The sequence below is a fragment of the Mustela nigripes genome, chromosome 15 (assembly GCF_022355385.1).
Source record: "Mustela nigripes isolate SB6536 chromosome 15, MUSNIG.SB6536, whole genome shotgun sequence".
Classification (NCBI taxonomy): Eukaryota; Metazoa; Chordata; class Mammalia; order Carnivora; family Mustelidae; genus Mustela; species Mustela nigripes.
In genome coordinates, this window is record NC_081571.1 from 82,608,035 (window position 1) to 82,623,162 (window position 15,128).

Here is a 15,128-nt window from a genome sequence, read left to right on the forward strand (position 1 = left end):
GGTTAGTACCCTCATTAAGGGGCCCCCAGAGGTCTCTCTCCCTCTACCTGCCCCATGTGAGGACAGGACATGGAGATGCTGTTTGTACCCGGCGTCTGGGCAGCTCAGTTGGCGGGGCGGCTGCCTTGGGCTCAGAGCGTGATCTCAGGGTCATGGGATTGAGTCCTGCCTCGGACTCCTTGCTCAGTGGGGAGTCTGCTTCTCCCTCTGCCCTCACTCGTGCTCCCCCCACCAAAAAATAATTAAGATCTTAAAAAAGAAGAAAAGGAAGAAGCTCTCTATGAATCAGGTGCAGCCCTCCCCGGAGGCACTGGCACCCTGATCCTGGATTTCCTGATCCTGATCCTGGGGCAGATGTCTGCTGTCCGGAAGCCCCTGGGAGTCTACGGTCTCTCCTGGACGCAGCCGAACAGACTGAGACCCCAGGCACCAGTGGTGACTGAAAACAGGAATGGTGGCCGTCTCCATTAAGGATGGAGAGACGGAGGGGGTGGAGGGAGAGTGGCTTCCAGAGCTGGTCTATGGACAGGCCCACCAAGGACGTCTGGTCAGCAGCAGGTGACCCCGCGTGGAAGCCTCCAGCGTCCGACCTCCTCCCCGCGTGTGCTCAGGGCCAGCAGCTCCAGCTCCCGTGCGCGTCCGCTCTCACTCTGCGCGTGGCAGCTCAATGTCACGACATCGAGAAGAGGGGCTCTGGCAGGGAGGAGCAGACTGCCTCCCAGGGAGAGCCCCACCCAGCGAGGCACACCCCGCCCGGGGCCCGCCCCTGCAGCGTCCTGGCCTTCGTGGGCCTCCTCGCGGTGGCCAAGGAGCTGTCCCAGGAGAGGGAGAGGGACTGGGAAAGAGGCACTTTTATGGAGACCTCGACAAGCTGTTTCAGAGGCTTGGAAGGAAAACTCACTCTCCTCTGATGCTCGGGAGACCGTTTCGTTTGTAACCAAGACCTGGGGACCCCGGCAGGGAAAGGACCTGGATCAGCCTTTGGAGTCGAGTACATAAGCTCCGACTTAAAACCGATCCACAGACGCGTGGAAATTGCCAAGAGAATCCATCATCCCCCATCTCGGTTGCTCAGAGCGTGTGGCCGTGGGGTGGCGGGCGGCAGCGGGTGCGGTGGGAACAATGCACAGACTCCCGGAAGCCCACCGCAGTCCGACCTCAGGGGTACCAGAACTCGAGCGATCGGGGTGGTAGGTGACGCCCAGAAACTCAAGGCGACCAATGGAGCCTCCCGACAGCACCCCCGTAGCCGCATGGCTGCAGTGCACCTGCCCGCCTCTGACGACAGCGGCCGCCACGTCCCTGGGCCTGCCCTGTCCAGGTGACTCAAGATGAGACGCCGCACAGTTGGCACCCAGACCTCATGCTGGCTCTCCAGAAAGGACGCAGCAGGAGACACAGGAGGGGTGCCTCTGGCTAGAGCACGTGCCCCCCACGCTCGTGTCCACACCTGCGCTGGCCCCGATGTATGGCGGAGTGTGCGGGAGGCAGCCTGCTTCCTCGGGCAGACTCCGCTCCCCACCCCGGTGGGGGAGTGGGGGAGCAGGGGGAGGCCAGGGCCCAGGCCTGCGGCAGGAGCTGCCACGCCCACCTCCTCTGGGCCGCCGGGAAAGCGGCCGGTCCTCACCTGCAGGCAGGGCCACCCACGCTCTGAGATCATCCCCAGCCTCCAGCCTCGGCTGGTGTTTCTCCGGAAGCTCTGGCTGCTCCAGCCTCCAGCCTTGGCGGGGTTTTAGCCCTCCTTCCCGGGCTGGGGCCCCGTGCCAGCGAGCCCGGCCTGCACCCGGCGGCACCGACCCCGGGGGCCGGCCATGTGGAGGGCTCCGTCGGGTGTGTCCTGGCACAACCCCACCGGCAGACCGGGGAAGGCTGGCCCCGTGCTCGTTTGGTGCAGACCCGGCCCGAGCTGCCTTCCTGCGTCCTATGCTCGGCCTCATCGCCGCCCACTTCCCGGACGCTCGGCGGCCCATCCCGGGGGCTCCTCGTCCCTGACGTGGGCACGTCGCCGGCCCGCCCGCCAGCCGTGTGGCCTCCTCTCAGTGTCGTCAGCGATGGTGACATAACCCAGGGAGCCTCTGGCCTCGGCCCCCGGCCTCCCGCACTCCTGCACCCGCCAGTGACCCGCCCCATCTTGCCGGGCTCCTGCACTGGGGGGCTCCTAGCCCGTCCTGCGGGTCAGCACCCCACGCCCAGCGTCGCAGCGCGGCTGTGGCCGGCCGTCCTGCCAACAGCAACTCTGCTGGGAAAACACCCCTAGACCTCACGCTCCCGGAGCAGAAGGAGAGGGTAGAGATGTTGGCCCGCCGCTGCTCATAAAATCATAGAGGTATGCAAGGATCGGGTCACGTGGCCGGTTGCCGAGGGCCCGCCCGGTGACGTCTGCCGGGCAGGAGTGCCAGCAGCAGTGACGCCGTCCCGCAGGTATGCACCTGGCCGCGCCGCGCGAACACCGTCGCCGAGCCCAGCGTCTGTCCTTTGAACTCGCGCTCGCGGTGCCCCTGCCTATCCCTCCGTTCCCCGAACTCCCGGCCCCGTGAGGACAGGTGGGGACTCGGGCACGACGGCTGCGAAGCCCGTTGTCCTTGGTAGGAACGCCCTGAGGTTGTTCCCTCCAGAGGGGCCCACGTGTGTGCCCAGTGGTCGTTTCGCTGCCGGTACCTGGTGACGCCGTCAGGACCCTGCTCGAGGCCCATCTATCGTGGGCGCCTCGAAATGCTTTCAACAAGGGAAGCTGAGCTGGCCACGTTTCCCACCCGGTTTATAGGGACGAGGGCTTTGTTCTGTGTGGAGTGGCCCTGGTCTGCGTTTCCTCTGCCATATGCTTTGTCTCGCTAATACCATGTTGGAATTATTTCCTTAATTTCTAAAGCTGCGTGTACGGAAATGGCTTATATTTCCTGTTTTGATAAACTAATAGAATTTTTCTGGGAATTTTGTTCCCAAGTTGGCTTTCTTCCTTGTCGGCTTCTTTTTTGGACTAAAAGGATAATTCTAAAAAGTCAGGCTTGACTGGACTTGTGACAAAGACAAAGACTTGTATAGATTTTTTTACCTTAAATATGAAAGATGAGTACTTTTTTGCAATAAGGGATGTCTGTCTTCTGTGTCTGTTAGAATGGGTTATTCAGTATCTCCCGTGCAGGAAGCTGGGGTTGGATGCTGGGGCCAGTCCAATGGTAAAAGATCTGTAAATTCCCTACAGAGACTTGCTCTTTTTGGCTGGAGGTATATTGGCTTAGAGAGACTTTCTTGGACAAGAAGTTTCTTGGAACATGCAGAGGACAAAATATTCTTTGTTTTAGGACAAATGAGTTTTGTTTCTTGCATTTTCATATAAATTTGGTTAATACTCATTTCTTATGTGCGGTCCGTGAACAATGCTGAGCATTTTTTTTCGTTCATTTGTGAAGATTGTATCAACTGTAAACGGTCCTCACACCCGCAGAAAGTGGGACCCGGGACCATGGAGTCGCTCCCTTAATCAACGTGGATGGTTCCCTCTGGTAACTCACAGGAAGAGCTTGTCGTAGAGTCTAAGTCTTTTGTGTGTTTCGTTTTCTGGCATGCAAGTTGTTATTTAAACCTATTTTTAAATGTCCTGAATATGAGGACAAGTCTGCTGCTGGGAGAAGCGAGAAAGGCGGTTTTCTCCGTGTTTGGAAGGGGCCAGTCCTCAGACACCTACAGACGAGTTTGTCCCGGGCGGCGGCCAAGAGCCTTTCCTCTCTGCCTGATGCTATGCGATACCCGCCGGGGGCAGCGGGAGCCTCGCTCCCCCGGTGCCAGCGGATCGCTCACAGACGAGGCGTGGCCAGCAGCGCGGGGGACCGGATGTTCCCTAATCTCCCAGCTGCTCCAGCCTGTGTCCCCTTGACTCGATGGGTTCCATTTATAGACGGCAGACCGGTCTCTGCCTGCAGCCCGGGAGCCAGTGGCCCGGGGCAGAAAATTCTCTGCTTGAACCTGATACATGCCTGTTCAGGGAGCTGGAAACTGGCTTGTTTTAGAAGCTTCCGCGACCTCTGTCCTCCCAGAGACAAAAATCGCCGAGGGATGTAGGTCACGCATGTAGGGTGGTTCGGGTGCGTCTGGGAAGAACTGAATGTCCATGCAAATACATGTATTTCTATTAAATCTTTCCAGGGGGAATGATGCCAAGATTCACATAGGGTGTGAGGGCAAGAATCCCATGTAAAAAGCTGGCACCTCCCCGCCCCCCCCCCAAAATCTGTTGCTCAAGGTTTCCACTTTGACCCTGGAAACAGTCTCTCTTGCATTCTGCTTGAGTAGAATAACCAGGGTTTCTAGAAAATATATCTATGCGTTGACATTGCCAATTGGCTCTTAGACGATCGGGGTCATTCTTACTGCCTAGAATTTCTAATTAGTTCAGCAGTGCCGGCTACCGACTCGGGGCAGGGGAGAATTCAGACAAGAACTGCCTAAAAGGGTGTTCTGAAGACAGACAAGAGGACCGAAGTGTTTTTGGCACCACGACTGGCGAGAAGCTCGGCAACTGAGCCCTCAGTGCCCAGAGTCTCCCCACATGGGCCACAGGGGGCACGGGGCTCTGGGGGCCAGCGCTGTCCCCGGACAGCACACTGGGTCCTCTCGAGGCGCGGAGGGCACGGGACTGTGGGGAGTATACTTTCTCCTCCGCTGAAGGAGGCAGCGTCCAGGAAGCCACAGCAACGTGCGTGCGCGGAGAGCCCGTTCGAAAGCGTGTCCTGATGCAGGAAGTCGAAGGAGGGGCCTGCATCCCTAAGTCGCGCCTGGCGGCCCGGGCACTGCGTCCACGCGCCATGCAGGGCGGGTCCAGGTCCCAGCAGGACAGCAGCGTCGCGAGCTGAGAGGGAGTGCCTCTCAGACGTGCATCTGTCTGCCCCGCCCCCTCCCAGCGCACCGGGGACACTGTGTCCAGACACAGCCTGTTCAGAGTCCCCGCTCGCTGTCTTCCCTGCAAGCTCTCCCCACGCCACCCCTCCCTTGCCAATATGGCTTTTGTTCTGATTCATTGTTTAGCAAGAGGCACCCACTTATCTCCCTGGTGCGGCTCAGAGGCATTCCTGGTCTACCGTGCTTCTTGTGTTTTCTGTCTAATTTCCCAAAACTTAGAATTCACACTTACTTTTCAGAACAATTCCTGTTGGGTCCACAACGCTTGGTAAGACGTCCAGCACTTAACGGCAATGGCAGAATTCCCACCCGTGGCCCTGTGTCTGCACCGGCTCTCCCCAGCCTGGAGAGGGCCGCTGAGTCCAGGGGTGGGGGAGCTCTGGCCAATGTAGCCCCCAGGATAAGGGCCCCCAGGGACCTCGGTGCAATGTTCAGCAGTTGCTGAGGAATTAATGATTGTGTCCCAAAGTCAGACTCCTTCCACAGCTGGGAAGCTGCATCCGCAGGTCGAAGCAGTTCCACATCTTAGTAGCAATGAGGCGGCTCTCGTTGAGCAAGGGGGATGGAAGGTGCCCCATGCCTGTCCTGGACCATAAAGCCACAATGGCTGACATGGAGTCTGGCCAGAATGTGGGGGATCTGGCACCAGAGGGGCATCCTGGGGTGCCTCTGAAGACTAGGTTCAAATTCACTCCAGTCTAAGATGCCCTCGATTCCCCGATGGTGGTGACTACCTGGAGGCCTGGCCTCCCTCGGCCTGGACACTGGCGGCCTCCGTCCCCTGGGCTGGAGCAGTGAGGGCCTTGGGTCGGAGGGCAGGGAGGTGGGTTTCTGTGGGGGAGGCCAGTAAGGGGTAGCAACGGAGCGCAGGACGGCCCGAGGGGGAGGCCCTGGCTGAGTCAGTTCTCTCCGTGACCCGACCGACTCTTCCTCTCTTACCACGTCTCCTTCGTGGCGCTTGCCGTAATCGAAAGCGTGTGGGCTTCGGTGCTCATTTGCTCGGTTTTCTTGTCCACCTGCGTACAGTCTGTTCCCGGCGTTACACCCGCGGCCCAGCACAGTGCTCGGCCCAGAGTAAACATTCGGTGGAGAAGGAAGGAAGGAACGAATGAGCGAATTTGCAAGGGGAGGAGGGGGGCATAGGGTCTCCGAGAACCCTGGGGCTGTCGTGTTTGATAGAACTGAGGAGCCAGGAGCCCCCGCACAGGCGCAGCTGAGGGAAAGGCTCCCCCTGACCACTCCGAGTGGGAAGCACACGGCACAGGCTCCTTCGTCCTTCTGGAGCCTGAGAGGCAGCAGTTCCTGCAGGAGTGCGAGGATACAGGGCCACGTGTGTGTTGGGTTCGGGCGTGCTCAGGGCGGGTGCACTGAGCACTTGATGCAGACCCTCCCCGGCATCGGTCTCATTTGGCCATGAGTCCTGCTCCGCCCGGGGATGAGGGACATGCCCCGGGCTCAGTCGGGCGGTTGCCGCGTGGCTGTGACAGGGACACCTTCCACACCTCAGGCTGGGTCTGGGGGAGCCTCCGGCCCTGGTGCTCAGCACCCTGGCCTCCGTGGGGCATTGGGATGGTGAGTGCAGTGACTGGTGCTGCTGCAGGGGGGAGGGGTGTTGTTCTAGAGAATGGTACTGACGGGAATTCAGACTTGACACGAGGAACTGGTGGAGAATTCAGCCGGCGCTCCTGAGGAGTCCTGGAGCTGCAAGCCGTCCTAGAGATGTGGACATTAAAGGCCTAGACCCAGGCCAGCTTATCGTCTTTGAGGGAAGTGTGCAGTGGGAGGAAACTGGTCATCTTTACTAGGGAGTTGACCAGAAGGCTCAAGGTTTGTCTCTGGTTGTATTCAGCAGTAAAATCCAGGGGAGACCCGAGGGCTTGGGGCAAGGGCAGTGGTTGCTGGGGTCTTTTAGTATTCTGTTCTGGGGATGCAGACAGAGGACCCCACAGAGAGGTTCACATACCCACATTCAAGGTCTTCAGGAGGGCATTCGTATCTTGAGAACGTTCCAGAGCTCACGTCCCATCAGGGGAATACCGAGGCTCAGGTCTGAGATTTGCTCAGTCTCTAAGAGACGTCTGGAACACATGCTCTGTCTGCCCTAATAAAGTAAATACTTGTGTTCATCCTGGAGATCTGGCATTCCAGGCCATGGGGCTTAGAGCTCTTGTAGATGTCGGAATCCACAGGACTCCCTCTGTAGGCGTGCGAGATGTCAGATGCTGATGGGAAAATACACACACACACATTCACACGCACACACACACACTCCACACCCCATCACACGCACATACATGCACATACATGCACATACATGCATGCACAGGGTTGGGATCTCCATAATGGAAATCGGCTGTGGCTTGTAGACTCAGGCCTGCCTCACCTCCTGCAACTGGGGCCCCGAGCCATGGCATTTGGTCGAGGAAGGGCCAAGGTTGGGATTTATCAAACTTGTGAGTCCCAGCTCCAAAAGCGAAACAACATTGTTAGATTTTAAGTACGTTACAAAGAAACTAAGTCCACTGCATATCCTAAGCCTAGGACAGAAAGTCTGTTAGATCGATTGAAAGTCATTTCAACCAATGGTTTATATCCAGGGACTTGGCAAGTGCCCTTAAAATCAAAATTAAAAATAGCCTCCGAAACACCAGATGGAGAATGTGAGTTTTTGCTTTCCCCTGTAGTCCTTAGGCTGAGGAGTCCCCCTGCCCTTTCCAGACAACTGGCAAATGAATTATTGTGTGAACCAGGGACACCTGCCAAGCCCCCTGCTCGCTTCCCAGTTGTACGTACTACAGAGTGTAAATGTGGCTGTCCATCTAGAGTCCCCCTTCAGCGTTCAGGGTAATCCGCAAAACCGACAGCCTCGCGTGGGGCTGGATTTATAAAAACCAGTTATTCAGAACGGTGGGAATTTAAAAAGCGCCCCACGATAGATAAACATCGAAGCGTGAAAAAATTGGGAAATACCGAGCAACATATTGTGAGGGTGAGAAAGGACTGTAAATGTGTTTGTTTTTACCCTGTGGAACTCAGACGGTCTCACACAATGATAACCGAAAGATCACCCAGGAAAGGGATTTATCGTCTCTACAGAAAGAACAGGGAGTGGTTGCGTGGTCTTGGGTAAAGCGTGGCCAGAGTCCCTGTGTGCCTGTCCAAGGCTGCTCGTGCAGGAAGGTGAGCAGGCGTCGCCGAGGGGGCAGCCGACGCCGTGACCCTGGGCGCGTGGACAGCAGAGCCATGCCAGGAGCGGGGAGGATTCTAGCTGACGCATTAGCACGAAAAACAGACAGAACGCTGACCAGAGGGAGTCCCCGAGTGACCATCCTGCTTAGTCATTGAGACCCAACTTAGAAGAGAATGGGACAGATGTGGCGAAATGCACTTTTGTGCCGAGCTGGCACGGTCTGTCACTGGGGAGTGCTGCTTGCGCGGGGAGGTTTGGCTCAGCGCACGCCGGAAGCTGACCGTGGCCGGTGACCTTGAGCTCCCCCAGCTGGGCAGGGTCTGCCAGGCTGGTCGAGGGTGACAAGGGTGACGAGGCAGACAGGGGTTCTGTCGTGCAGACGGGGGAGGTAGGGCCAGTCAGGCAGGGGAGAGAAGAGGGCCGATCTGATCGCCACTTCCTGCCCTATTTCGTGCTCTCGCCGGTCTGAAAGGGAGATCTCCTGATCCGAAGTCCAAGGCCATCCTGTACCTCAAATACTGAGATCAAGGGCAAGCAAGCATGGCCTTGGAACCGTTGGGGTTGTCCAGGCAGAGAACTCCCTCCTTCAGCCCCTGCTTCAGTGAAGATCCGCCCAGTGAAGACTCGGGAAAGCCTCTTCCTCCGTCCCTGCCTCCTGCAAACCGCCGGGTCTCACAGAGGGAAGGGAAGGGGTGTCCTCTGCCGGTGCCACCTGGGATGCCAAGAGCCCCTGCGGCGGGGGGGAGGGTTTGTGAACATTCCGGCGTGTTTGCAAGGTCCTCCTCCCTCTCGGAAGCCCCTTTCCCTTTAGCTGCCCCGGCTCCGTGTTGTAGGATTGGGACTCAGTCCTGCTCACCTTGAACCCCCGCCTTGGGGCTGCCTCCCCCACAGCCCCAGAGCATGAAGGGCCGCCTCCTACATGGAGGAGTACTTGACACGGGGTGTCCTCATGGGCTCCCCTCACACGGGATCCCTGGATCCGGGGAACACTCCCCCCAACTCTCCAGGCCTAGGACGTAGCTTGCCGTCCTGTATGGAGCAGACGCCTCTAAAGGGCATTTTGACCATAGAAGGTGCGACACCTAGAGTGACCTTGATGTAAACTCTGGACCCCGGTGATGCCGCTCTGCTGGGGGACATTGGTAGTGGGGACAGCTGCGTTGGGTGGGGAGCTAGGGGGTGCACAGGGACTCTCTGTACCCTTGGCTCTGGGCCCAGAGCTGTCCTAAAAATCAAAGCCTACGCGTGTTGAATGGAGAGCTGGCCACTGGAGTTGGACGTGCTCTCAGCGGACGAGGCCCCGCCTGTCGTAGCGGACAGCGTTTGGGATAACGCGTGCTTTGTGCTTCCTCTGCAGGGCGTGAAGAAGTCTGAGGCGCCGTGCGGAGGGAGAGACTGCGGCGGGGGCTGCCGGTGCTACCCCGAGAAGGGAGGACGGGTAAGTCCCAGCGTCGCGGACACCAGAGCCTTCCGGAGCCTTCCGCCCGAGACACTGGTGCCTTCGGGCACCTGGCTCAGTCAATCCGCGCTTTCCTGAGAAATTCAACGCAGACTCGTTCTTCCGTTTCAGAACAAACAGTAACGTAATGCAAAGTTTAGTCAATGTATACAGGTCCCAAGTGAAGAATGGTAACTTTTTACGCATTTCTTGTTCGTTGTTACAAATAGATACATACATATGATGCAACTGTGTTTTATACCATGATTTTATACATAAACAAATGTTCTGTAAAAATATTATGTAAAGAAAGCATAATTGGGTTGGGTCTACCCCGCAGTGTAGACATCCCGACTGGAGGGCATGAGCCTCCTGCCATATAGAAAATCAGCCTCACTTTCAAAATTCGTCTGCTCGCCCCCCCAATGTCCTTTATGTAGCGAATTTGATCAGGTTAAGTGGGAGAGAAAGCTCAGTCCCCATCTCCGCCAGGACACCTGGCAGCACCTGAATTATGGTCTAATACTGGGTTTAATGTGTCCAAAGTGACAGGCTTTCCTGTTGCCGGTGAAGCTGATGTCTGGGTCTTGGCATTACTGATTTTAAACAGATAGTATTTGTGTTTCTCCATTTAAGCCCATTTTCACGTGGGGAGCAGTGTTTTGTTTTATGACACAGTCTTTTGAGTCTTCGTGCCTTGGGATCGCGCTTCCCTGGGGCACTCCTGCCCGTCCAGGGCCCCGGGCCAGGTTGGGAGAGGCGGTTGGGAGGTGTTGCCTGTGCCCCCTGCCTCTGTCACATCAGAAAGTACAGCACCGCGTGGGGGTTCCAAGTGCGCCCCACCACCCCGAGTCCTGTGGTCAGTGTTTGCGGTCCCTGTTCCCTCCACCCAGGAGGAGGACGTGTCTCCGTGGAGCTTGGCCTCTGTGCTGGGCGTGACGTCACACGCCGTCTCCTACCTGAGTCCCCTCCAGAAGCCAAATTAGACTGTGGGCTAAGGAACCCCTTTACAGATGTGTCGGTCTTCCTTCTCACATGTGACTGACCAACCATCCTTTCCAAGCTGAAGATCACGCGTGAGGAGGCTTCGGTCCCTACATCCTGGGTCCTTCCAGAACCGCAGTCCTGGGGACAGCTGTTGGCTGTTGATGTCATCTAGGTTCCCCTGCCTGGAAGGGGGGCATTGTGCTCTAAGAATTGCTAATTGAAGATTGTGCATCAGCATTTCTTAAGGGTTGAGTGTTTTTTAAATATATGGAAGCCATTTGGTGAGATTTAATATCCTCCTGGAGGTCCCTTGGTATAGACTTCCCCAGGGATGTTTCTGGAGCAGGGATGACAATGGCTCACTGCGGGGCTCTCCCCTCCCCGAGCCCTGGGCAGCCCGGCCTTGTATGGGAAAGAGGAAGACAAATTAGTGGTTTACGAATGTCTGTGGGACTCGTTGAGTGGGCGGGAAGTCGGCTCCAGAGAGCCCCTGCGTTCCTCTCCATGGGATCAGCCAAACAGAACCCAAACAGAGCACGAGGTTACTGGGTCTATCCTGTTTCACTTTTTCATGACTGTTTAATGCAGAACTGATCTATGAGCATTTCCCATGATGGTTTTATGCGAATTTTGTTCTTCTGCAAAGATGGTTCGTTCTATTATTTTGTTTCGATCAAGGGTAATTAACATACGGTGTTGTGTTAGTTTGGGGTCTGCAGATTTAACGATTCAACAACTGTGTGCATTCCTCTGTGCTCATCAAGAGCAGTGAGCCTTCAGTCCCCTTCTCTGGCAACCAGCAGTTTGTTCCGGTATTTAAGAGTCTGGTTTTTGTTTATCTTTTTTCTTCTTTGTTTGTTCATTTTATTTCTTAATTTCCACATATGAATGAGATCGTATGGTATCTGTCTTCCTCCAGCTGACTTATGGCCCTTAGCGATTTATTTTATTTTAATAGATGACGCCATCTACATAGTTCCGTACTCTTCTCGGAGCAGTTATTAGGAGGGAGGACTTCTGAGGGTCCCTAGGTCTTCCTGATTCAGTAAGTTTGCTTTGAGCTCTGTTTCCCTTTGGCCCTCACAAACACAGTTTGTGCCTAAGACCGTTTGTCTACCTTGCCTAGTAAAGTAGATAATGGCCACCTCCCGGTGAATTTGGTTAACATGAGAAATCCAGAGCTCCATAAGGGTTTGACTTGCCTCTCCTTCAGCCGGTAGTGATGACATGAAGCCGAGATGTGGTAGCTGGCTGAGTGGTTGGTTCGGGGACAGAGCCGCATGCTGGCCCCCTTGGGGGCCACGCCTGTGGGATCCCGCAGGTGCAGCGTGCAGAAAGCAGGCCCCCTCTATGCTTGCCTCTCTCCACACTGCCCAGCACCCCAAGCTGCCCTCGGCCTTGCAGCCCTGAGTTGGGGTGTCTTAGCAATCAGACCCCGGGACCCAGGTGCACCATACTGGGTGTCCATCACCAAGACGGTAGAAATGCTGACAGCGAGTGGTAAGGCAAGGTCTCCAGAGGACGAGAAACGACACCGCGTATCCTCGCATTGCTGGGACTATCTGCTGCTAGGACCCTTGGGTCTCCTTCATCCAAATGCTCATTAAGACACGGTATCCATCTCAGTTCCTCAAGCCCAGTCTCTGTACGTTAAACATCTGTGAATTCACAGATTTACCCAGATGTGTTCCTGTACACCGCACAGCTATTTCCGTCCTGACTCTTGGACTGATAATATTTTTTAAAAGTAAAGTCATGCATAAAAATAGCAGCTGGGCAGATTCTGCCATCCGGGAGCTGCGGGCAGTGCTCACTCTTTCCCACAGCGTCCCCCAGGGCCCCTCGCCGTGGATTTTCCCCACGGAGCTTCTGGAGCAGGGATGACAATGGCCCAGTGCGGAGCTCTCTGCTCCCCGAGCCCTGGGCAGCCCGGCCTTATATGGACACGGGTAGAGTTCACTGGCTCGTCACCATGGTAACAGCCGACATCAGAAACTGTGTGTTACTGAGTAACTTTTGGACTCAGAGCAGAAATCACAAATGCACTATGGATTCCGACTCCCAGTGAATTCTCCTGTCACCGGATGAGTCAGCTCCGTGCGAAGCGTCTTCTCCAGCCCTCAGTGGTGGGTGGTGGATGGTGGGTGGCGGCGGGGGCACGGCTGTCTCTCCCGGACGGAGCCATCCTGCCTGTGCGCCAGCGGCTCCAGCAGCCAGGCTGTGAAGGGCAGAGGCCGGGGCCCCGCTGTGTGTGCCGCCTCACTCCCCGGCCAGAACTGGAAGGCACCGAGGATGTTCTAGACCCCGTTCCCACGGGAGGGAAGGAGGGCACCAGCACGGGCATGAATGACCTGCTGCGGTTCTGTCCCGGGCAAGACTCAAGTTCTCAGACACTCTGGATGAGCTCTTCTCCCAGTGCTTGTCTTCCGCCTCCCGTATGAAGGAGGTTCCCCGGGGTCGGGGGCGAGAGCACGGGCAAGATGAAAGAGGTCTGGCCCTCTTTCCTCAAGTTACGACTCCCTGGCCGGTTCTCCAGCCTTCTCTTCTGCTGTTCAGGGAGTCAACATAACTTTAAGAAATGAACGAATACGGGGCCCCTGGGTGGCTCGGTCGGTTGGACATCGGACTCTTGGTTTCAGCCAAGGCCATGATCTCAGGGTCATGAGATCGAGGCCAGCGTCAGGCTCTGCAGTCAGTGGGGAGGCTGCTTGGGGGTCTCTCGCTCCCTCCCCCCATGTGCACACACGTACTCTCTCTCTAAAATAAATAACCTTTTTTTTTTTTAAAGAAAGAAATGAATTAATACTTGATTGACGTTAAAAGTTCTGCATTTAATATAACCTATTGTGTAGATATTGTGGTAATTAAAACTCGTAAGTCCTAATTCGCAATATTCCACAAGGTGATAGGCACAAAGGAAGTCAGCCTCCTAACTTCTCAGACTTCCCACCGCCAGCAGTCCTACGGTCACGGCAGCAGACAGCAGTGTGGCCCCTGACCTGTCTCTGTGTTACTCTTTCTTCCCTTACACAGTTCATACTCTCCCTTCCTCTGAGGACGTGGGAACCTGCTGGGTGGGCAGCATCCGAGTTCGTTTCTGTTGCAGAACTTCTGGGGAGCAGAGTGATGCTGCAGGTCACTCCAATACAGGTCACTCCGGTCCATACTCCAGTACAGAAAGCATAAGGAGGGCAGGCGAGGCGTCTGGTTCAACAAACAGAGACATCTTTGTCTTTGCTCATTAATGTGCCTGAAAGGTCATGACACTCTCAGGTTTTTCCAACTGAAGTCAGTTTGAATTCCTTGTTTCCATCCCTTAGACAGGTTCACCTCCCCCAACCCTTTGGCTTCGACTGTCCACTCAGGACAGGCAGGTAATTCTAGCTTTTTAATGCTTCAAACTTCCCAGGACACCTGTTGCCCTGGGCAGTCAGATATTTTAGACATTGGTAAAAACCAGACACTGTTTAAGCCCAAATGGTGAGGAAGAGGAATTGTCGGGATGGTCAGGCTTTAGTGGGAGAGAGAGAACCCACGGCTCTGACTCTGTGCCGGCCCCCACGTGAGTGTTTGGGCGTCTTCCGCATCACTCAGTGCTCAGCCGGCCACGCTCGCCCCCCGGGGGCCTGACGGACACCCCCCCCACCGTGGGCCACAGGACAGAGACGAGTGTCTCCCAGGCGAGGTGGTCACAGCCCCCGACAAACCGGGTGTAGCTGTGGTGTTCTTTCGTGCAGCCGAGAGTTTCCCACAGTCTGTGGGTCCCTGGACTTGAGTCAAAGTATGAGTAAGTAATTCTTAACCTCACAAGATTCCTTAAATTCAACAACGTAAATCAAACCAAGAGAAACCACAGAGACGCGTGAGGGGGGCGCGGGGAGAGCGGACAGGACTCCGGGAGGTGGGTGGGGGCAGGTGGTGGGCACGCGGGAAGGCTCATGGTGTTTGGCACTTGGGGTCAGCTCAGAGGGGCAGTGGCCAAGAGACAAAAGAAAGAAGCCGAGACCTGGCCTCTGGGGAGAGCAGCCCAGGGCCACGAAGACGCATGCGGTCGGCAAGGTCTTCTCTCTGCGGTGAGCGGCAGTCTTGCTCCTGAGTGAACCTTCTACCCTGTGTCGCCAACATAGCCGCAGCCTGCCGTGCGACTAGCCAGGATTTCACAATAAAATGGAAATGGCTGCGTACAATTTGAGAGCTGGGAAGAGCACCGCAGCGCCACGGGGAGCCTCCGTTCGTGGTCCCCACTTGCCGCAGGTTTCCATGGCAACGCAGGGTGCCGTCCGTCATCTGAAGACCCTCGCCCATGGGGTTAGGAGCATCGGGGCTGCCATGGCAGATGCGTTCTCGTGGTGCACTCGGAACCCTTCACAGAAGCCACGTCCAGTATTTTGTGCGCTGTCCCAGCCCAGAAAGGACAACTCGGAAAGAGCGCAGACGTCACCTGCGTGCTGGGCTTAGCATCTATCCGCTGCCCACACACCCTCTCATCCGCTCTCAGTGTCCTGTGGTTGTTCTTAGTGTGCGCTGGGGACAGGTGCTGGCTCCGGCTCCTCCTCCCACGGTGGCTGCACAACTCGCCTGCATGGTTGGTCTCTGAAGGAGGGTGGTAGTCCAGCA

The 15,128-nt window shown here is 56.4% G+C and overlaps 1 protein-coding gene across 2 annotated transcripts in view; it reads left to right on the forward strand.

Annotated features, from left to right (window-relative positions):
* Positions 1–15,128, forward strand: part of COL4A2 (collagen type IV alpha 2 chain) — a 154,496-nt gene that overhangs the window by 34,447 nt on the left and 104,921 nt on the right. For both annotated transcript variants that reach the window (XM_059377881.1, XM_059377882.1), the window contains exon 4: positions 9,444–9,524. In XM_059377881.1, coding sequence (XP_059233864.1) covers positions 9,444–9,524 — 81 coding nt within the window. The remainder of the gene's footprint in view (positions 1–9,443; positions 9,525–15,128) is intronic.